This window comes from Entelurus aequoreus, linkage group LG28, assembly GCF_033978785.1.
Source record: "Entelurus aequoreus isolate RoL-2023_Sb linkage group LG28, RoL_Eaeq_v1.1, whole genome shotgun sequence".
NCBI classification, from domain to species: domain Eukaryota; kingdom Metazoa; phylum Chordata; class Actinopteri; order Syngnathiformes; family Syngnathidae; genus Entelurus; species Entelurus aequoreus.
In genome coordinates this window covers 19298855-19322491 of record NC_084758.1, presented here as the reverse complement: position 1 = coordinate 19322491, position 23637 = coordinate 19298855, and the positions used below count along the sequence as shown (strand labels likewise).

The 23637-nt window shown below is 39.3% G+C and overlaps 1 protein-coding gene across 2 annotated transcripts; it reads left to right on the top strand.

Annotated features, from left to right (window-relative positions):
• The first annotated feature begins 256 nt into the window (after window positions 1–256).
• Window positions 257–23199, top strand: grxcr1a (glutaredoxin and cysteine rich domain containing 1 a). Of its 2 annotated transcripts, none has more exons than XM_062039716.1 (4): window positions 257–796; window positions 14652–14891; window positions 18014–18079; window positions 22477–23199. In XM_062039716.1, the coding sequence occupies exons 1-4, from the start codon at window positions 389–391 to the stop codon at window positions 22654–22656; spliced, it is 894 nt and encodes a 297-aa protein (XP_061895700.1). In that variant the 5' UTR covers window positions 257–388; the 3' UTR covers window positions 22657–23199. The 2 variants fall into 2 exon arrangements, with proteins under 2 accessions (XP_061895700.1, XP_061895699.1); XM_062039715.1 differs by lacking the exon at window positions 257–796 and adding an exon at window positions 4280–5114.
• The last annotated feature ends 438 nt before the right edge of the window (window positions 23200–23637 follow it).

Sequence of the window (23637 nt, the reverse complement as noted above, 5' to 3'; positions counted from 1 at the left end):
GTAATTTTAGTCTTTTCCAAAATAGTTTTTGGGTTAGTGGGTCACAAGGGCGGGCAGAGGTCAGCTCCCTTGAGGTGGTTTGGGTGAAAAGGTCAAAGGTTAACTGGTTTTATTAAAGCGCGCCATAAAAGTGTTGTATCCGAGCGTTGGTGAAAACTGCAGAGTCAGCTGCATAATTCATAACCACGCCGCTATCGCCTTCCAGGTTGCCGTGGCAACAAGACATGCATAATTGACTGGCAGTGCGAGTGTGACCGGAAGGCAGCTCAGGCTCTCGCCCGCTTCCAGATCGGATTAAAAGACGCGGTTAAGTCCATGGCGCGCAGAGGAAGGGCCCGCCCGGCCAAACTGTGCCACACCATGTAAGGAGCAGCAGCCGGGCTCTCAGATGGACGGCACCGTGGTGGCGGCGCTGGAGCCGGGGCAGGCCAAGCCCCAGAAGCGGGTGAGATTCCGCGTGGCCTCGGGGAGCAGCGGCCGGGTCCTGAAGGAGATCTTCAAGGACGAGGGGCCCTGCGACTCCCTGGACTCGGACTGCGCCAGCAGCTCGGACGCGGAGCGCGCCAGCACGCCGTCCACCAGCGGGGACGGACCCCCCTACGGCGGGTACTTGGGGTCCGAGCTGGACGACAGCGAGGGCGAGCCCGACGAGCTGCTGGTGTACGCCGGGGCCACCAAGGACTGGACGTTCACCTCCAAGAGGGTCAACATACTCAGCAAGAACGGGACTGTGAGGGGGGTCAAGCACAAAGTCAGCGCGGGTCAGACGCTCTTTGAGAACCTGCCCAGGAACACAGTAAGTCCTCCACCAGCACCAGTTTTACCCTGCATACTTTACTTTCTAGTAGTTTTCTATCAACAGCTTATTTCTACGCCTTTTGGTGCAGATCTGGATAAAGGTGAGAAGACAGGGTTTGTTTTGGTTTTCCATTTGACATTTTCTCACTTAATATCATAGTTAAAGGCCTACTGAAATGAATTTTTTTATTTAAACGGGGATAGCAGATCCAGACTATGTGTCATACTTGATCATTTCGCGATATTGCCATATTTTTGCTGAAAGGATTTAGTAGAGAACATCGACGATAAAGTTTGCAACTTTTGGTCGCTGATAAAAAAAAGCCTTGCCTGTACCGGAAGTAGCGTGACGTAGTCAATTGAACAGCGCCTCACATTGTCCTATTGTTTACAATGCAGCTAGAGAGATTCGGACCGAGAAAGCGACGATTACCCCATTTATTTGAGCGAGGATGAAAGATTTGTGGATGAGGAACGTAAGAGTGAAGGACTAGAGTGCAGTGCAGGACGTATCTTTTTTTCGCTCTGACCGTAACTTAGGTACAAGGGCTCATTGGATTCCACACTTTCTCCTTTTTCTATTGTGGATCACGGATTTGTATTTTAAACCACCTCGGATACTATATCCTCTTGGAAATGAGAGTCGAGAACGCGAAATGGACATTCACAGTGACTTTTATCTCCACGACAATACATCGGTGTAGCACTTTAGCTACGGAGCTAACGTGATAGCATCGTGCTTGAATGCAGATAGAAACAAAAGAAATAAGCCCCTGACTGGAAGGATAGACAGCAGATCAACAATACTACTATCAGGAGACACCGAACCAAACCCTGGACCTGTAACTACACGGTTAATGCTGTGCCGCCTGTCAAAGCCTAGCAATACTGTTGCTAATGACGCCATTGAAGCTAACTTAGTAACGGGACCTCACAGAACTATGATAAAAACATTAGCGCTCCAAATACACCAGCCAGCCCTCATCTGCTCATCAACACCCGTGCTCACCTGCATTCCAGCAATCTACGGCGCGACGAAGGACTTAACCCGATCATCGATGCGGTCGGCGGCTAGCGTCGGATAGCGCGTCAAGTCAAAGTCCTCCTGGTTGTGTTGCTGCAGCCAGCCGCTAATACACCGATCCCACCTACAGCTTTCTTCTTTGCAGTCTTCATTGTTCATTAAACAAATTGCAAAAGATTCACCAACACAGATGTCCAGAATACTGTGGAATTTTGCCATGAAAACAGAGCTTTTTTGTAATGGATACAATGTGTCCGAATACTTCCGTTTCAACCATTGATGTCACACGCATACGTCATCATATCTAGACGTTTTCAACCGGAAGTTTAGCGGGAAATTTAAAATTGCACTTTATAAGTTAACCCGGCCGTATTGGCATGTGTTGCAATTAGGGAAGTCCGATAATATCGGCAGGCCGATATTATCGGCCGATAAATGCGTTAAAATGTAATATCGGAAATTATCGGTATCGGTTTTTTTATTATCTGTATCGTTTTTTTTTGTTTGTTTTTTATTAAATCAACATAAAAAACACAAGATACACTTACAATTAGTGCACCAACCCAAAAAACCTCCCGCCCCCATTTACAATCATTCACACAAAAGGGTTGTTTCTTTCTGTTATCAATATTCTGGTTCCTACATTATATATCAATATATATCAATACAGTCTGCAAGGGATACAGTCCGTAAGCACACATGATTGTGCGTGCTGCTGGTCCACTAATAGTACTAACCTTTAACAGTTAATTTTACTCATTTTCATTAATTACTAGTTTCTATGTAACTGTTTTTATATTGTTTTACTTTCTTTTTTATTCAAGAAAATGTTTTTAATTTAGTTATCTTATTTATTTTTATTTTTTTTAAAGTACCTTATCTTCACCATACATGGTTGTCCAAATTAGGCATAATAATGTGTTAATTCCACGACTGCATATATCGGTTGATATCGGTATCGGTTGATATCGGTATCGGTAATTAAAGAGTTGGACAATATCGGAATATCGGCAAAAAGCCATTATCGGACATCCCTAGTTGCAATGTTAAGATTTCATCATTGATATATAAACTATCAGACTGCGTGGTCGGTAGTAGTGGCTTTCAGTAGGCCTTTAAAGTCGTACTTAAGAATTTAAGTTGGTTAAAAAAAATTATTTTACTGTCACACTTGAGAATGTAAGTTGGTTAAAAAACAGTTTTTCTAAAGTCGTACTTAATAAAAATGTAAGTTGGTTAAAAACCAGTCATTTTAAAGTCGTACTTAAGAATGTACTTTGGTTAAAAACTAGTTTTTCTAAAGTCGTCCTTAAAACCAGTAGTACTAACCTTTAACAGTTAATTTTACCCATTTTCATTCATTACTAGTTTCTATGTAACTGTTTTTATATTGTTTTACTTTCTTTTTTATTCAAGAAAATGTTTTTAATATATTGATATTATTTTAGTTTATTAATTTTTTAAAAAAAGGACCTTATCTTCACCATACCTGGTTGTCCTAATTAGGCATAATAATGTGTTAATTCCACGACTGTATATATCGGTATCGGTTGATATCGGTATCGGTAATTAAAGAGTTGGACAATATCGGAATATCGGCAAAAAGCCATTATCGGACATCCCTAATAAAAACAACTGAAATTATTATTGAATGCTAAAACAAAGTAGATGTGGGAAATATTGCTCAAAAGGAAGACATGAAACTGCTACAGGAAAATACCAAAAAAAGAGAAAAAGCCACCAAAATAGGAGTGCAAGACAAGAACTAAAACACTACACACAGGAAAACAGCAAAAAAGTCAAAATAAGTCACGGCGTGATGTGACAGGTGGTGACAGTACACCTACTTTGAGACAAGAGCTATATTGATGCATGCTTGGTTATGGTTTAAAATCATATCCAACAATTGCGACAACGACTTTTAACTGTCTACTGAGTTTTGTTTTCCAATGATTTCTGCTGGTGGTGTGCCCCCGGATTTTTTCAACGCAAAAAAATGTGCCTTGGCTCAAAAAAAGGTTGAAAAACACTGACGTAGACCACAAGGTGTTTCACATTTAAAAAAATAATCATAATATTAAAGCTGCAAGCAGCGATGGACGGGACCGACTTTGAGGGCTCATAAAATCCAAACCGGAGCAATAATTAAAACTCTTTCATTAACTTTTAATCAGAAGGGTTCAATCTCTCTCCTGTGCTAATTTGAAGCCGACACGGCAAAAGTGCTCAGAGGAGATAATGTTTGAAAAAAAGTGACTGTTTTTACACAACTTTTGTTTTGAAGGGGGAATTGCAAACTTCCTGTTGATTTTTGCTGGGGGTTGTCAGTGTATGAAATATAGGTCTAAGTGAGATCTACATAGAGGTTTTTGTTTCATGTCTCTACGACATTCCGACTGGGAGTTAGAGGCAGTTTTGTCTGTGCTTTCTTCCTAGCACTTCTAAACTTTAGTCCGTCCTCTGCGCTGGATGGACGCTTTTCTGCTTGCTCTCGCTTGCTCTCACTTCTGCTTGCATTTTTTGCTACTATCTGCTGCTATTTTCTTACACAAAGAGCAACAGCTCTTGGATACTTACCAAACCAGTGGGACTATATTTTCTTTTAGATAACAGAGGCATTTTTCAATATTTTTACGACGTCCTCAACACTACGCGAGGAGGCCTACCATTCAAGATAAGCCTGAGCCCGAGCCTGTGCTACAGTGCTAAAGGTAATCAGCATAAGATGCCTCCTTTCTCTACGGAAGATTACCACAAACTGCTAAAGAAGATTTTACTGTTGGAAATAAAAATGAATCGGTTGGAAGTGAATTTAGAAGTGAATGGACAATGTGGCTACAACACCACTCTAGCACTCCTGTCGACTGAAAACACTGGACAGCACCATGCTACAACCCAGCTAACTAGCAACAATGAAGCTACGAAGAAACGGGAGGTCCCTGTAGAGGGTAATAAATCTACCAGTGAAAATCCTCCCTGGAACACACTTGGTGCAAAGCCAAAGAGAAGACCACCTCCCTGCGACAAGGGAGAATGGATATCTGGCAGGACCCAGCGCCCCGATATCTCTGATCTGACCGGCTGGCCTGCGCTACCATCTTCAGCCAGGCATACTGCGTCATCAACTCCACTGCCACGTAGGACACAGCAGCGGACAGCTGAGAAGAGGAGAACTACCAATAAACCTCCCCAGCAAGCAAGTGTCCAACTAAAGAACAGGTTTGCCCCACTGTTGATGGACAATGGATCCCCCTCTGATTGCCTGAATAACCCACCATCACCACGCAGAAGGGTAAGACCTGCTAACTTTACACCACAGAGAAAGCTAACGAGAGCTCCTGAAAATCTGATTGTGGGGGACTTTTCTGTAAAAGATATGAAAAGCAATAATAACACCAAAGTACTCTGCTTTCCGAAGGATATGGTATCTGACATGGAAAAAAGAATCCTGGAAATTGTCGCTGCACACCCAAATGTGAAAAATATCATCCTGCACATTGGTTTTAATGACATTGTAAAACAACAATCAAGAGAGCTGAAAGAGCACTTCAATAAACTCTTTGAAACAGTCAGCGCTGTGAATGCTGACGTTTTTATCAGTGGTCCTCTACCCCCAATCAGGAGAGGAGCTGAGAGATTCAGTAGACTTTACTCGCTGAATGAGTGGCTATCAAGTGCACTTCTTGCTCGTTCAATGCATTTTATTGACAATTTTAGCTTTTTCTGGGACCGCAGGCATCTTTTTAAGGCAGACGGACTTTGCCTGAATAAGATGGGAGTAAAGCTATTCATGAACAACATGTTTCACTTCCTGCATCTTGCATCTATCATCACTGCCAAGGACAAGAGACAAGAGGAGCCACCGAGGAAGGAAGACACAACACAGCCTATCAGGAACGTCGAAGGAGGACCGCCACTGCAAAAGGAGAACGTCGACCATGAGATACACCAGAGCAAAGAGGAGAGGTGTCTATCCTCCTCTACCGCCCCTCCCTCCATTCTGAATGCATGTGAAGATCCCTCCCCCACATCCCCCAAGCCATCCACGTCTCCATCTTTCTCCCTCCCTCAAGTAGACCTTTCTCCCCCCTTCTCCCCCTTGGAGTTCCGGGAGCTACCCCCACTCACGCCCCACCCTACTCAGATTTTTACCCCCCTAGATCATCGCTCACCTCCACCACCCCCTCCACGAAGGCGTGCTCCACAACCCCCCAGCCATACTTCACCTTTCTCACGCCAACCCCTTACACGCCCTCAACGTCCACCTTCAGTAGTTCGTCCCAGCTCTGACGCTGCTCACTCCCCCTCCCCCTTACGGCAAACCCCGCCTCGCCCTGACAGCAGTCCTGAATATTTCTGATACAGAAAAGGGTTCAGCAGTAGACCACATTATCAGCTGGGCCCAAGGTTGCCTACATCAAATCATGGCACCTTCTACATCCCTGTTGTGACTACCAAGAGAGTAAACATTGGGAAACTTAGCCACCCTGCTAACCTAAACAATCTCATTCCTATTATCTCCAAATCAAAGCCAACATCGAAGCCTGTCAATAACACCATCAGGATGGGTCTGCTCAATGTCAGGTCTCTGAATAGCAAATCATTTTTAGTCAATGATTTTATTAGCACTTCTAAACTTGACTTTATGTTTTTAACTGAAACATGGCTGGAACAAAATAACAGTGCAAGCATTCTGATCGAGACAGCACCCCCCAACTATAACTTCATTGATATATGTAGATCGGGGAAAAGAGGTGGAGGGGTTGCTGCTATATTTAAAAACATGTTTCAGGGGAAACAGATGTCACTCGGTGAGTTTACATCATTTGAATACCTGTGTGCTGTGTTGAAATGCTCTCCCAAAATTCTCTTGTTAATTATCTACAGGCCACCTAAATATTCTGCAAATTTTTTTGATGATTTTACTGAACTATTGTCTAGCATCTCCACTGACTTTGACTGCCTGGTTATAACTGGTGATTTTAATTTTCATATTGACGATTTAAATGACAAGGGCGCAAAAGAACTTTTTACTATTTTAGACACATTTGAACTGTCTCAACATGTGAAAGAGGCTACACATTATAAGGGACACACCCTGGACCTGATTATCACAAAAGGTCTCAATGTTTCTGATGTTCTTGTGATTGATCCTTCATTGTCTGATCATTTCTGTGTTTTCTTTAATATTTCTGTAATTCCGGACACACAAACAGAATCAAAGAATGTCAAAAAGCGGTACATAAATGAACATGCTAATGTCCTCTTTAAAAACGCCATCTCCTCACTACCACCTCTAAACCCATGTCATGCTGATGATCTTGTAAGCAACTTTAATTCCAAAATTGTGAATATCATAGATATCATTGCACCTGTTACAGTTAAAACGATTTCTGGCAAGCAAAAGGCACCCTGGAGAAAATCTGCTGCTGTAACAGCCCAGAGAAGAGAGTGCAGGAAGGCTGAACGAATCTGGCGGAATACAAAACTTCATATTCACCATGACATCTATAAAGAGAGCCTCCAGGCCTACAATTTAGTCTTAAAAAGTGCTAGAGAAACATTCTTCTCCAATATCATAAACAGCAACACAAATAAGGCCAAAACCCTATTCACAATCGTTGACAGACTGACTAAACCCCCAACACAAATACCAGCCGAACTCCATTCCACGCAGAAATGCAATGACTTTGCATTCTTTTATACTGATAAAATTGAAGGCATCAGACGCACCATCAATATCTCAAGTAAAAAAGTTGGATCACCACCCCATTTAGGCAAAAGTAACACAGCAATGATGGCAAGCTTTAATGCCATAGACTCTAAAACTCTAGTGGAAACGGTGACAGCTCTAAAGTCATCCACCTGCTGCCTTGATGTTTTACCTACCAACTTCTTTAAGAATGTTTTTGACTGCCTATCAACAGACATCTTGCAAATAGTTAATAATTCTATTCAATCGGGCAATTTCCCGAAGGCTTTCAAAACTGCAGTCATTAAACCTCTTCTAAAAAAGCAGAGCCTAGATGCCTCTGTTATCAACAACTACAGACCAATTTCAAATCTACCATTCATAAGTAAAATAATTGAGAAAGTTGTCCTCCAACAACTAAATCACTTCTTGGCTTCTACTGGCTGCCACAACAACTTCCAGTCAGGATTTCGACCTCTTCATAGCACAGAGACGGCCCTTCTTAAAGTTATAAATGACATCCGTCTAAACACAGACTCTGGCAAAACTTCAGTATTAATGCTTTTGGACCTCAGTGCTGCATTTGACACTGTCGACCACTCAATACTTTTGGACAGGTTGGAAAACTGGGTGGGGATCTCAGGCACAGTTTTAAGCTGGTTCAAGTCATATCTACAAGATAGGAACTATTTTGTTTCCATTGGTGACTTTGTATCAGAACCAACCAACGTAACGTGTGGAGTCCCCCAAGGTTCAATCTTGGGGCCGACTTTATTTAACATCTATATGCTCCCACTAGGACAAATCATGCAAAATAATAACATTGACCATCATTGCTATGCCGATGACACCCAAATCTATGTAGCGCTATCACCAAATGACTATCGCCCCATAGATCTTCTGTGCCAGTGCATTGAGCAAGTCAAACACTGGATGTGCCAAAATTTCCTACAACTAAATGAAGATAAAACTGAGATAATTGTTTTTGGTGCTAAAAAAGAAAGGTTTAAAGTCATCCAACACCTTCAATCACTGTCCCTGAAAACCTCAAATAAAGCCAGAAATCTTGGGGTTATTTTAGATTCTGATTTACATTTCGACAGTCACATCAAATCAGTAACAAAATCGGCCTACTATCACCTCAAAAATGTAAAAAGACTTAGAGGGCTCATGTCAGCTCAAGACTTAGAAAAAGTTGTACATGCCTTTATTACCAGTAGGCTAGACTATTGTAATGGTCTCCTTGCAGGTCTTCCCAAAAAAACTGTCAGGCAGCTACAGCTTGTTCAGAACGCTGCTGCTAGAGTTCTAACAAAGACCAAAAAATGTGAGCACATTACACCAATTCTTAAATCCTTACATTGGCTCCCTGTACATCAGAGAATAGATTTCAAAATCCTCCTGCTCACATATAAATCACTACATGGTCTAGGGCCCAAGTATATCACTGATATGCTCCCACTATATACGCCCTCTAGATCACTAAGATCTTCTGAGACCAATCTGTTAGCGGTTCCAAGAGTAAACTCAAATCAAGGGAGATCATCATTCAGTCACTATGCAACAAATAGCTGGAATAAACTTCCTGAAGATGTCAGACTCTCCCCAACTCTCACTACTTTTAAAACTAGACTGAAGACTTTTATGTTCACCTTAGCTTTCAGCTAAATCTTTTAATCTTTTAACTTTTAACGTCTGCACTGTTTTTATTTTTATTGTCTGCATTTTAATTTTGCTTTTATTTTCTTTCATTTCACTTTGTTGTCTGTGAAGCACTTTGAGTCTGCCTTGTGTATGAAAAGCGCTATACAAATAAAGTTGCCTTGCCTTGCCTTGCCTAGGGGGCGCTAGAGCGCAATTTTGAGTTTTGGGGTTTGGTTTTTTGATTAGATCGCAATTTTCGCCAGTCCTGATGTGTGTTTGAAGCATGTTAAGGGGGTCTAATTACAGCTCAAAGAGGCGGCGGTATAATAATAAAACGCTAGAAATACAATAGGGTCCTCTGTCCCTAATGACAGCTTTAATGCGCCCTATAATCCGGTGCACCTTTTGTCCGAAAATAGACCCGTTCATGGGCAGTGCACCCTATGGTCCAAAAAATACGGTAACAATGTTGGCGCATGTCTAGATGTAGGCGCAACACCAAGATTTTGGCACTTTAAAAAAAACAAAACATTTTAGTTACCATGACAACAAAATGCGTTCTCGACTCTCATTTTCAAGAGGATATAGTATCCGAGGTGGTTTAAAATACAAATCCGTGATCCACAATAGAAAAAGGAGAAAGTGTGGAATCCAATGAGCCCTTGTACCTAAGTTACGGTCAGAGCAAAAAAAGATACGTCCTGCACTGCACTCTAGTCCTTCACTCTCACGTTCCTCATCCACAAATCTTTCATCCTGGCTCAAATTAATGGGGTAATCGTCGCTTTCTCGGTCCGAATCGCTCTCGCTGCTGGTGTAAACAATGGGGAAATGTGAGGAGCCCTTCAACCTGTGACGTCACGCTACTTCCGGTACAGGCAAGGCTTTTTTTTTTATCAGCGACCAAAAGTTGCGAACTTTATCGTCGATGTTCTCTACTAAATCCTTTCAGCAAAAATATGGCAATATCGCAAAATGATCAAGTATGACACATAGAATGGATCTGCTATCCCCGTTTGAATAAAAACATTTCATTTCAGTAGGCCTTTAATGACTATTTAGTCGTATGCATAAGTCGACTTTACGAGCGATTTGTAACAACAAAACATTTGAATTATTTTAATGAAATTTGACATTTGATTACCTTTTTTTTTTTTTTTTTTTTTTGCATCTTTGAGGTAGACCACTAGTATAGTTTGTATCTACTATAAACACACAACATTAAAAATGACATTTGTTGTCATTTCCTGAATGAATAATGCATGACCAAATATGCAGGATAGGTGTATGCAAGTGCCATTCAAGTGTGTGTGTGTGTGTGTGTGTGTGTTATTTTGAGGGTTATTGTGTGGGAAGTGCAGGATAAAAGCTCCCACTGGTGGACAAGGTCAGCGTGGAATTAAAGATTCATGGTACATTTGGTTAAGTGTGTCAAGAAAAAAACTAATCAGGTTAATGAATTCTCAGCCCTTTGCTTTCTAGTTAGCTCACACACACACACACACACGTGCGCGCACACACACACACACACACACACACACACAAAGGACAACTTGTTGCTGCTGCTGCGTGAAAGGAAGAATGTGGCTGTAGATTAAGTGAGATTAGTTTTGGTTTTAGCTGCAGGCAGATTTAATATGTGTCAGGTGATCAATCAGCCTCCGTATCGACACACAAGCAACAACAATACTGTAAATAGTGTTCAGGAAATGAGTCCACATCTATAAAGGTTCTTGGACATAATGTAAACACGTTGTGTACAAATTGAAAATCATGTCTTTGTTAGGTTTTTTCATTTTTTAAACAACATTAAGGTTGGACATTCTTTTAATTCTAATTAATTATTTTCTTTAAATTTTTCGGACTATAAGTCGCAGTTTTTTTTCATAGTTTGGCCGGGGGTGCGACTTATACTCAGGAGCGACTTATGTGTGAAATGATTAACACATTAGCGTAAAATATCAAATAATATTATTTAGCTCATTCACGTAAGAGACTAGACGTATAAGATTTCATGGGATTTAGCGATTAGGAGTGACAGATTGTTTGGTAAACGTATAGCATGTTCTATATGTTATAGTTATTTGAATGACTCTTACCATAATATGTTACGTTAACATACCAGGCACGTTCTCAGTTGGTTATTTATGCCTCATATAACGTACACTTATTCAGCCTGTTGTTCACTATTCTTTATTTATTTTAAATTTCCTTTTAAATGTCTATTCTTGGTGTTGGCTTTTATCAAATACATTTCCCCAAAAAATGTGACTTATACTCCACTGCAGGGGTGTCCAAAGTGCGGCCCGCAGCTAATTGTTTACCGGCCCGCCACACATTCTGGAAATAGTATTGTAAAAATAAAAAAGAGCATTAAAAAAAGTGGAATGAGGTGAAATCTAACGAGAAAAAGTTGCAATGTTGACACAAAAGCTGCCATGCAGGCTGTTTTATTTTCTTTTGTCTTTCTTCATTTTTTTTTTTTTGCCATTGCTCAAAAAAAAAAAAAAAGACAAAAAAATCCATGTTATAATGAATTATTTTCAGGGCTCCAATTACTTCAAATATTTCACTTTAAAATGTTTTATGTGGTAAATATTGCATATATTGTGTAGTAGCCAAGTTTTCTTTGACAAAAGCGCATAAAACAAACAAAATAATAGTTCCAGCATAAAATGGACAGATATATCTGAAGTTGATCTCGTAACTTAAGTGTTGGAAGTAAAATAAAAACCTAATAAAAATGTATCACTTTATGAGTAAGGCACCTTTTGGATCCCAAATATATTTAGTGTTTTTTTATTTATCTTTTCACTGTGATGACTCAAAAATATGAAAGAATTAAAATCAATGGTGTCCTGCATTATTGATCTTTTAGGGCTCTAATTACTAAATACTGCATATTTCAGTTTTACTATAAAAAAAACTAAGTTGTTTTTGACAGAAAAGCCATAAAACATTTTTTTTTATTTGTATTACTTTATATCAACTTGAAGTTGATATAGAGATTTACTGTAAGCTTTAAATAATTTAAAAAAAATAATAATCTGACTTATTTTTAACATTTTAATGACTGAGAACCTTTATGGTCCCCGGAACCCCTAAAGGTAAAATAAATAAAAAATGCATATATTTTGTTATGGTTTGAAAATGAAAAATATCAAAATGGCCCCCACATGCTTTAATTTTTCCGTGTGCGGCCCTCAGTGGAAAAAGTTTGGACATCCCTGCTCTAGTGCGACTTATATATGTTTTTTTCCTTCTTTATTATGCATTTTCGGCCGGTGCGACTTATACTCCGAAAAATACGGTAGTACGCATAAACCACGTGAAAAAAAAGTCATTTACGCTACAGTCATAGGCGCCGATCCTGTGGGTGCTTCGGGGCTCGAGCACCCACGGACAATGCCGAGCACCCACGTGGGATTGATGGCAACTTTAAATATTTAAAATTATTTTTGATAAACCAATCCTGTTGTCAATTCTGTGCCGATTGACACATTTTACGTTATATAAAAGTCTCAAATCTAATAATCTATAACTAACAAAGCCTAACCTGGGTCACATTGTGCACGATGATACGTTAATGACACGATCATTTTAACTCTGCACACACTACACACAGGTGAATGAAGGGCATTCTTACTCAACAGCCATACATGTCACACTAAGACGTAAAATGCATGGCCATTAACTTGACTTAAAGGCCTACTGAAAGCCACTACTACCGACCACGCAGTCTGATAGTTTATATATCAATGATGAAATCTTAACATTGCAACACATGCCAATACGGCCGGGTTAACTTATAAAGTGCAATTTTAAATTTCCCGGTAAATATCCGGCTGAAAATGTCTCGGTATGATGACGTTTGCGCGTGACGTCACGGAGTTTGCGGAAGTGTTGGGACACCATTGTGTCCCAATACAAACAGCTCTGTTTTCATCGCAGAATTCCACAGTATTCTGGACATCTGTGTTGGTGAATCTTTTGCAATTTGTTTAATGGACAATGAAGACAGCAAAGAAGAAAGCTGTAGGTGGGAAGCGGTGTATTAGCGGCTGGCTGCAGCAACACAACCAGGAGGACTTTGAGTTGGATAGCAGACGCGCTACCGTGAGTACGCAGCTTTCTTCCAAACATTTGATCGCTTGCCCGTACGTGCGTGCCGCTATGTGCATGTCACGTACGTAACTTTGGGGAAATATATGTGCTGTATGAATTTTGCGGAAGTGAACGGTACTTTGGGCTGTGGGATTGAGTGTGTTGTGCGGGTGTTTGAGTTGTATTGGCGGGTTATGTGGACGGGAGGGGGGAGGTGTTTGTTATGCGGGATTAATTTGTGGCATATTAAATATAAGCCTGGTTGTGTTGTGGCTAATAGAGTATATATATGTCTTGTGTTTATTTACTGTTTTAGTCATTCCCAGCTGAATATCAGGTCCCACCCGCCTCTCACAGCATCTTCCCTATCTGAATCGCTTCCACTGCCCTCTAATCCTAAAATGTCACTTTCCTCATCCACAAATCTTTCATCCTCACTCAAATTAAAGGGGTAATCGTCGCTTTCTCGGTCCGAATCGCTCTCGCTGCTGGTGGCCATGATTGTAAACAATGTGCAGATGTGAGGCGCTCCACAACCTGTGACGTCACGCTACTTCCGGTACAGGCAAGGCTTTTTTTTTATCAGCGACCAAAAGTTGCGAACTTTATCGTCGATGTTCCCTACTAAATCCTTTCAGCAAAAATATGACAATATCGCGAAATGATCAAGTATGACACATAGAATGGATCTGCTATCCCCGTTTAAATAAGAAAATCTCATTTCAGTAGGCCTTTAAATATGTTTATCACATATTTATTACCATGAATTGATTAACGTGGACCCCGACTTAAACAAGTTGAAAAATTATTTGGGTGTTACCATTTAGTGGTGAATTGTACGGAATATGTACTGTACTGTGCAATCTACTAATACAAGTTTCAATCAATCAAAAGAGTGGCAGTATGAACATTGCCAACACTGTCATAAACCTGTGCCACATTGTGAAACCACACTAAACGACGACGACACACACATTTTGGAAGAATATTTGCACCTCAACACAACATAAACACTACAGAACAAATTCCCAGGATTCCCTGCAGCACCAACTCTGCCGGGACGCTACGATATATAAACAAACACCTAACATCTGGGGTCCTCTCCAAGGTTTCTCATTGTCCCATTGGGTTGAGTTTTTCCTTGCCCTGATGTGGGATCTGAACCGAGGATGTCATTGTGGCTTGTGCAGCCCTTTGAGACACTTGTGATTTAGGGCTGTATAAATAAACATTGATTGATTGACTTGGTACTTGTAAAACATTAACGGTCCTTACAATTTGGCATTTAATCTAAGCTACATATCTACTAACAGGCCCTGAAAGTTAGAGGATTACTTTAACAATAAAAATGTGACAAAAATGTCGATTTTTTTATATTTGTATCCGTAGGTGGAGTTGTTGCTGGAATTTGGGCGCATTGTGATCTACACCACCAGCTTCCGCGTGGTCAGAACCACTTTTGAGCGCTGCGAGCTGGTGCGGAAGATCTTCCAGAACCACATGTTGAAGTTTGTGGAGAAGAACATCGCCCTGGACGGCGAGTACGGCAAGGAGCTGGATGAGCGCTGCAAGCGAGTGGGAGAGCCTCCATCGCTGCCTGTGGTCTTCATAGACGGACACTACCTCGGGGTCAGCACTACTTGCTCTGTGGTAGTCACACTTCTTAGACACACTCAAAGTCAGCAAGGGATACATAGGTCATTTTTAATCATTCTATTTAAAAAAGGCTTTTTTAGTTAGTTTATCCCAGCTGACGTTGGCCTTGAGGGGGGTACACAGCCCTATTATACTGTATATACACACACATGAATATCTATACACACACACACACACATATATGTATATATATATATGTATTGTTGCGTCCCAGCAGATCTTCCTCCCAGGGAATTTAAGTTGCTGGTCACTCCCAAGTTCTTTTGATGACAAATAAGCTGAGTAGAAGGACCACCAGAAACAGAATAGGTACTTTGTAATTTATTTCCAAAGCTTTGGAAATAGAATGAGACCACTCCAGTACAGAAGCGTTCACTAGCGCAGCTAAGATCGATCCCCCCCCCCCCCAAACCCACGGAAGTGCTGTCTTCTTCCATCTGTCCCTCGCTCCCACCCTCGTTGTTATGGCTACTCCCTGCATACCAAAATTTCAAGGCCGACACACAGTACTTGCAGACCAAAAGAGCACCATTGGAAGAACACTAGCTGTTTTGTAATATGACTATGAAAATAAAGAAGTAACACTTAAATTTGGATATATGTAAAAATCTGCTTCCGTCAGTATATATATATATATATATATACACACACACACACACACACACACACACACACACACACACACACACACACACACACACACACACACACACACACACACACACACACACACACACACACACACACACACACACACACACACACACACACACACACACACACACACACACACACACACACATATATATATATACACACGTACACATGCATATACACACGCATATATATACTTATACACATATACACATATACATACATATATATATGTATGTGTAAATGCCTGCAGTGTTTGGTGACCAGTAGGCCCTCTGACGCCCCAATAAACGTAAAAAAAATAAGTTATTACCCTCATTTTACCAAAATCTTCATTATCTTTGGACCAACAATCACGGAGAAATTGGGACTTTTGTGTGAAGTATGTCAAGTGTGGTGTAATCACTGTATGTATCGCTCACATTTCTTCTATATAACATGCTAATATAATAAGTCAGTAAGTCTACTTTTGTACTTATTTCCCCATATTTCTGCGCAACAACTCAGATATGGTAACACTGGCAAGCAGTAGAGAATATGGAGTGATTTTTGGTCCACAACATCCATCCATCCATCCATTTTCTACCGCTTATTTCCCTTCGGGGTCGCGGGGGGCGCTGGAGCCTATCTCAGCTACAATCGGGCGGAAGGCAGGGTACACCCTGGACAAGTCGCCACAACATATCTTGCTTTATTTATTATTGACATTTTTTGCCACTTTGTTGTATTTTTTATATATTTTTATGACATTTCCAGTTTGCGTACTTTCATGTATTGTTACACAAAATGTGTTTTATTTTACTCTTTCAATGTCCGTCTATTTATATTTGAGTTTGACTTTCTCTTCTATTGTTACCAAATATAATTTTAGTTTGACTGAGATTGAAAGAAAGTCTGTTTTTGTCAAACTATATTTTTAACATATCCATTTCTTCTGTTATTATTTGTATTATCTTTTCTCAGACTTTGTTTAGTGTGTTTAGCTGACACAAGACGCTGTAAAATAGCCACCCTTTGCGCTGACTACTGCTTTGCACACTCGTGGCATTCTCTCGATGAGCTTCAAGCACACCTGTGAAGTGAAAAACATTTCAGGTGACTACCTCTTGAAGCTCATCGAGAGAATGCCAAGAGTGTGCAAAGCAGTAATCAGTGCAAAGGGTGGCTATTTTGAAGAAAATAGAATATAAAACATGTTTTCAGTTATTTCACCTTTTTTTTTTTGTTAAGTACATAACTCCACATGTGTTCATTCATAGTTTGGATGCCTTCAGTGACAATCTACAATGTAAATAGTCATGAAAATAAAGAAAATACATTGAATGAGACGGTGTGTCTAAACTTTTGGCCTGTACTGTATATATAGTTAATATTTTATAAGCCAATCATTTTAAAAGTCATATTATATGTGCGTCAAATTATACAATTGTATTAATCATATAAAATGCAAAAATGTTGCATTGCAATTAGAGATGTCCGATAATATCGGCCGATAAATGCTTTAAAATGTAATATCGGAAAATATCGGTATCGTTTTTTTTTATTAAATCAACAAAAAAACACAAGATACACTTACAATTAGTGCACCAACCCAAAAAACCTCCCTCCCCCATTTACACTCATTCACACAAAAGGGTTGTTTCTTTCTGTTATTAATATTCTGGTTCCTACATTATATATCAATATATATCAATACAGTCTGCAAGGGATACAGTCCGTAAGCACACATGATTGTGCGTGCTGCTGCTCCACTAATAGTACTAACCTTTAACAGTTCATTTTACTCATTTTCATTAATTACTAGTTTCTATGTAACTGTTTTTATATTGTTTTACTTTCTTTTTTATTCAAGAAAATGCTTTTAATTTATTTATCTTATTTTATAATTTTTTAAAAAAAGGACCTTATCTTTACCATACCTGGTTGTCCAAATTAGGCATAATAATGTGTTAATTCCACGACTGTATATATCGGTATTGGTTGATATCGGTATCGGTAATTGAAGAGTTGGACAATACCGGAATATCAGATATCGGCAAAAAGCCATTATCGGACATTCCTAATTGCTATACAAATAAATCATTTTATAATAATGTAATGTATTTTTGCCCATGCTTGGGGCGGTATAGCTCAGTTGGTAGAGTGGCCGTGCCAGCAACTTGGGGGTTCCAGGTTCGATCCCCGCTTCCACCTTCCTAGTCACTGCCGTTGTGTCCTTGGGCAAGACACTTTACCCACCTGCTCCCAGTGCCACCCACACTGGTTTAAATGTAACTTAGATATTGGGTTTTACTATGTAAAAGCGCTTTGAGTCACTAGAGAAAAGCGCTATATAAATATAATTCACACTTCACTTCACACTTGCACAAGAAGCAGTAAAACATTGTGCGGCGTTTCGTAGAATTCGCCATTACTGAAACTGTCGTGGGTTTTTTTTTCAGGGAGCTGAGAAGATTCTGGACATGAACGAATCAGGAGAGCTGCAGGACCTTCTAACAAAAATTGAGGTTGGTTGTCAGACACGATGTTGCTGTGGACTAAACTGACACGCTGCTAAAATATTCATGTGTATGAGGCAGTGTACACGGTCTGGTGCAAACACAAGTGCATCAGAGTGAAAGTCCTAATAACAAATGAACAGCAGCACCAGTCAAACATGTGTGTAATCCATAATGGACGGCCTCCTCGTCACTTTGCTTCCAACACATTGTTCTCGACAGAACATATTTTAAATGCATATACCGTATTTTTCGGAATATAAGTCGCAGTTTTTTTCATAGTTTGGCCGGGGGTGCGACTTATACTCAGGAGCGACTTATGTGAGAAATTATTAACACATTACCGTAAAATATCAAATAATATTATTTAGCTCATTCACATAAGAGACTAGACCAGTGGTTCTAAACCTGGGTTCGATGGAACCTTAGGGGTTCGGTGAGTCGGGCTCAGGGGTTTGGCGGAGATCAGGACACACCCGACTCATCGTGTAAATAAAAACTTCTCCCTATCGGCGTATTACGGATACGGCAACAGCAGAAGTCAGACTGATTTGCAGGTGTGTAATTTGTTGTGAGTTTATGCACTGTTTTGGTTTTGTTCTTTGAACAAGGTGATGTTCATGCACGGTTCAGTTTGTGCACCAGTAATAAAACATGGTAACACTTTAGTATGGGGAACATATTCACCATTAATTAGTTGCTTATTAACATGCAAATTAGTAACATATTGGCTCTTAACTAGTCATTATTAAGTACTTATTAATGCCTTATTCGGCATGGCCTTATTATAACCCTAACCCTCTAACCCTAACCAAATAACTCTAAATTAAGCCTTTGTTACTTCGAATATGTTCCCCTAGTGTGCAAAAAACTCTAAATTAAGTCTTTGTTACTTCGAATATGTTCCCTTAGTGTCCAAAAAACTCTAAATGAAGTCTTTGTTACTTCGAATGTTCCCCTAGTGTCCAAAAAACTCTAAATTAAGTCTTTGTTACTTCGAATATGTTCCCCTAGTGTCCAAAAAACTCTAAATTAAGTCTTTGTTACTTCGAATATGTTCCCCTAGTGTCCAAATAACTCTAAATTAAGTCTTTGTTACTTCGAATATGTTCCCCTAGTGTCCAAAAAACTCTAAATTAAGTCTTTGTTACTTCGAATATGTTTCCCTAGTGTCCAAAAAACTCTAAATTAAGTCTTTGTTACTTCCAATATGTTCCCCTAGCGTCCAAATAACTCTAAATTAAGTCTTTGTTACTTCGAATATGTTCCCCTAGTGTCCAAAAAACTCTAAATTAAGTCTTTGTTACTTTGAATATGTTCCCCCAGTGTCCAAAAAACTCTAAATTAAGTCTTTGTTACTTAGAATATGTTTCCCTAGTGTCCAAAAAACTCTAAATTAAGTCTTTGTTACTTCCAATATGTTCCCCTAGTGTCCAAAAAACTCAAAATTAAGTCTTTACTTCGAATATGTTCCCCTAGTGTCCAAAAAACTCTAAATTAAGTCTTTGTTACTTCGAATATGTTCCCCCAGTGTCCAAAAAACTCTAAATTAAGTCTTTGTTACTTAGAATATGTTTCCCTAGTGTCCAAAAAACTCTAAATTAAGTCTTTGTTACTTCCAATATGTTCCCCTAGTGTCCAAAAAACTCAAAATTAAGTCTTTACTTCGAATATGTTCCCCTAGTGTCCAAAAAACTCTAAATTAAGTCTTTGTTACTTCGAATATGTTCCCCCAGTGTCCAAAAAACTCTAAATTAAGTCTTTGTTACTTAGAATATGTTCCCTTAGTGTCCAAAAAACTCTAAATTAAGTCTTTGTTACTTCGAATGTTCCCCTAGTGTCCAAAAAACTCAAAATTAAGTCTTTACTTCGAATATGTTCCCCTAGTGTCCAAAAAACTCTAAATTAAGTCTTTGTTACTTCGAATATGTTTCCCTAGTGTCCAAAAAACTCTAAATTAAGTCTTTGTTACTTCCAATATGTTCCCCTAGCGTCCAAATAACTCTAAATTAAGTCTTTGTTACTTCGAATATGTTCCCCTAGTGTCCAAAAAACTCTAAATTAAGTCTTTGTTACTTCGAATATGTTCCCCCAGTGTCCAAAAAACTCTAAATTAAGTCTTTGTTACTTAGAATATGTTCCCTTAGTGTCCAAAAAACTCTAAATTAAGTCTTTGTTACTTCCAATGTTCCCCTAGTGTCCAAAAAACTCAAAATTAAGTCTTTACTTCGAATATGTTCCCCTAGTGTCCAAAAAACTCTAAATTAAGTCTTTGTTACTTCGAATATGTTCCCCTAGTGTCCAAAAAACTCTAAATTAAGTCTTTGTTACTTCGAATATGTTCCCCTAGTGTCCAAAAAACTCTAAATTAAGTCTTTGTTACTTCGAATATGTTCCCCTAGTGTCCAAAAAACTCTAAATTAAGTCTTTGTTACTTTGAATATGTTCCCCTAGTGTCCAAAAAACTCTAAATTAAGTCTTTGTTACTTCGAATGTTCCCCTAGTGTCCAAATAACTCTGAATTAAGTCTTTGTTACTTCGAATATGTTCCCCTAGTGTCCAAAAAACTCTAAATTAAGTCTTTGTTACTTCGAATAAGTTCCCCTAGTGTCCAAAAAACTCTAAATTAAGTCTTTGTTACTTCGAATATGTTCCCCTAGTGTACAAAAAACTCTAAATTAAGTCTTTGTTACTTCGAATATGTTCCCCTAGTGTCCAAAAAACTCTAAATTAAGTCTTTGTTTCTTCGAATATGTTCCCCTAGTGTCCAAAAAACTCTAAATTAAGTCTTTGTTACTTACAATATGTTCCCTTAGTGTCCAAAAAACTCTAAATTAAGTCTTTGTTACTTCGAATATGTTCCCCTAGTGTCCAAATAACTCTAAATTAAGTCTTTGTTACTTACAATATGTTCCCCTAGTGTCCAAAAAACTCTAAATTAAGTCTTTGTTACTTCGAATATGTTCCCCTAGTGTCCAAAAAACTCTAAATTAAGTCTTTGTTACTTCGAATATGTTCCCCTAGTGTCCAAAAAACTCTAAATTAAGTCTTTGTTACTTACAATATGTTCCCCTAGTGTCCAAAAAACTCTAAATTAAGTCTTTGTTACTTCGAATATGTTCCCCTAGTGTCCAAAAAACTCTAAATTAAGTCTTTGTTACTTACAATATGTTCCCTTAGTGTCCAAAAAACTCTAAATTAAGTCTTTGTTACTTCGAATGTTCCCCTAGTGTCCAAAAAACTCAAAATTAAGTCTTTACTTCGAATATGTTCCCCTAGTGTCCAAAAAACTCTAAATTAAGTCTTTGTTACTTACAATATGTTCCCCTAGTGTCCAAAAAACTCTAAATTAAGTCTTTGTTACTTCGAATATGTTCCCCTAGTGTCCAAAAAACTCTAAATTAAGTCTTTGTTACTTCGAATATGTTCCCCTAGTGTCCAAAAAACTCTAAATTAAGTCTTTGTTACTTCGAATATGTTCCCCTAGTGTCCAAAAAACTCTAAATTAAGTCTTTGTTACTTCGAATATGTTCCCTTAGTGTCCAAAAAACTCTAAATTAAGTCTTTGTTACTTCGAATATGTTCCCCTAGTGTCCAAAAAACTCTAAATTAAGTCTTTGTTACTTACAATATGTTCCCCTAGTGTCCAAAAAACTAAATTAAGTCTTTGTTACTTACAATATGTTCCCCTAGTGTCCAAAAAACTCCAAATTAAGTTCCCCATACTAAAGTGTTACCAAAAACATATAACTTTGTCTTGAATTTGAAAAAGAAACATTTAATTTTTCACTAAAGAAGGGTTCGGAGAATGTGCATATGAAACTGGTAGGGTTCGGTACCTCCAACAAGGTTAAGAACCACTGGACTAGACGTATAAGATTTCATGGGATTTAGCGATTAGGAGTGACAGATTGTTTGGTAAACGTATAGCATGTTCTATATGTTATAGTTATTTGAATGACTCTTACCATAATATGTTACGTTAACATACCAGGCACGTTCTCAGTTGGTTATTTATGCCTCATATAACGTACACTTATTCAGCCTGTTGTTCACTATTCTTTATTTATTTTAAATTGCCTTTCAAATGTCTATTCTTGGTGTTGGCTTTTATCAAATAAATTTCCCCCAAAAATGCGACTTATACTCCAGTGCGACTTGTATATGTTTTTTTCCCTTCTTTATTATGCATTTTTGGACGGTGCGACTTATACTCCGGAGCGACTTATACTCTAAAAAATATGGTATTTTAACTACAGCACTTGGAGGATGTCTGACGGGATACATTGTGGCTGTCTACAACCACATGCATTTATTCTCGTCAAGGCTGATTTATCATTTGACCAATCAGGCGGTGTACTCACATATAAGTAAGGCATGCATGACGGTGTTTTTCCCCCCTCCAGCGGGTGCAGCACCCCCAGACGTGCCAGATCTGCGGGGGCTTCGCCTTCATCCCGTGCCCGACGTGCCATGGCAGCAAGATGTCCGTGTTCCGCAACTGCTTCACGGACTCCTTCAAAGCCCTCAAGTGCACTTCCTGCAACGAGAACGGACTGCGGCCTTGTGGGAGCTGCAGCCAGTGAGCATGTCAAGTGCCTGATCCCCACCCACCACCACCACAACTCTCGCTTTTCTTCCGGGACTCTCTCCATCCTCCACGGCCATTTGTCATAAACTAAAAGGCAAAACTTTGTAATAAAACATTTTGTGCAATGGCTCCTTACATGACTTACACTGGGCAACACATGGTCGCTGTAGTTTATTGCACACATCATGTACATAACATATCACCCTAATCTCTGTGACTACACCCCCTGCTGGCGGTAAACCGTATAGAAACCGTTATGGACACTTGCCTCTGAACATTCATTTACACAATTAAAAAAAACAGCAATACACAAATGATGGATGCTTGTTTCTTAGCATCAGTAGCAAGTAATGAAGATGTCAGGTTTAAACACTGATGACATCTATTAAACAAGACAAGAAGCAAAGAATCAAACAGAGGCAGAATTAAATTTTGCTCAATTGGAGGAGAAACGTGTCGACCTGTAACCTCTTACAGTGTCACCCACGCTCCGGCGAAAGATTGTACGCCACCTCTTTTTATTTGGACTTTCCCTGTTTACATAACATCAGTTTCTAAAGGAATGGGGAGTATGTAAACAGTCATTGTTTTCGGTCACATTAACACAAAAGAAAAGGATACCTCGGGCTTGGGCTGGTCCTCGATGACAATAGATAACCCCCTCCCGTCTCCTCATATCGTACACAATGGAATTTTCCAAGCCTTTGCTTGGTGCAACAAAGACAGCCTCTTGTCTCTTCATTGGGAACTCAGAACGGAAAGTTTTTTGATAATTTACATACAATTTTTCTGACAGCAATTGTCTCTTAGCATCCAATATAACCGCTTCTTTAGTTTATAGCAGGGGTGTCAAACGTACTGAGGTTTTTGCTAAGTATAAAACATGAGCCAAAATTTTGGAATGAAATAAACTGCTGTTCTAAACGTGTCCACTAGATGTCGCAATAGCAATTCTTTGTATCTTTGTAGATGATGC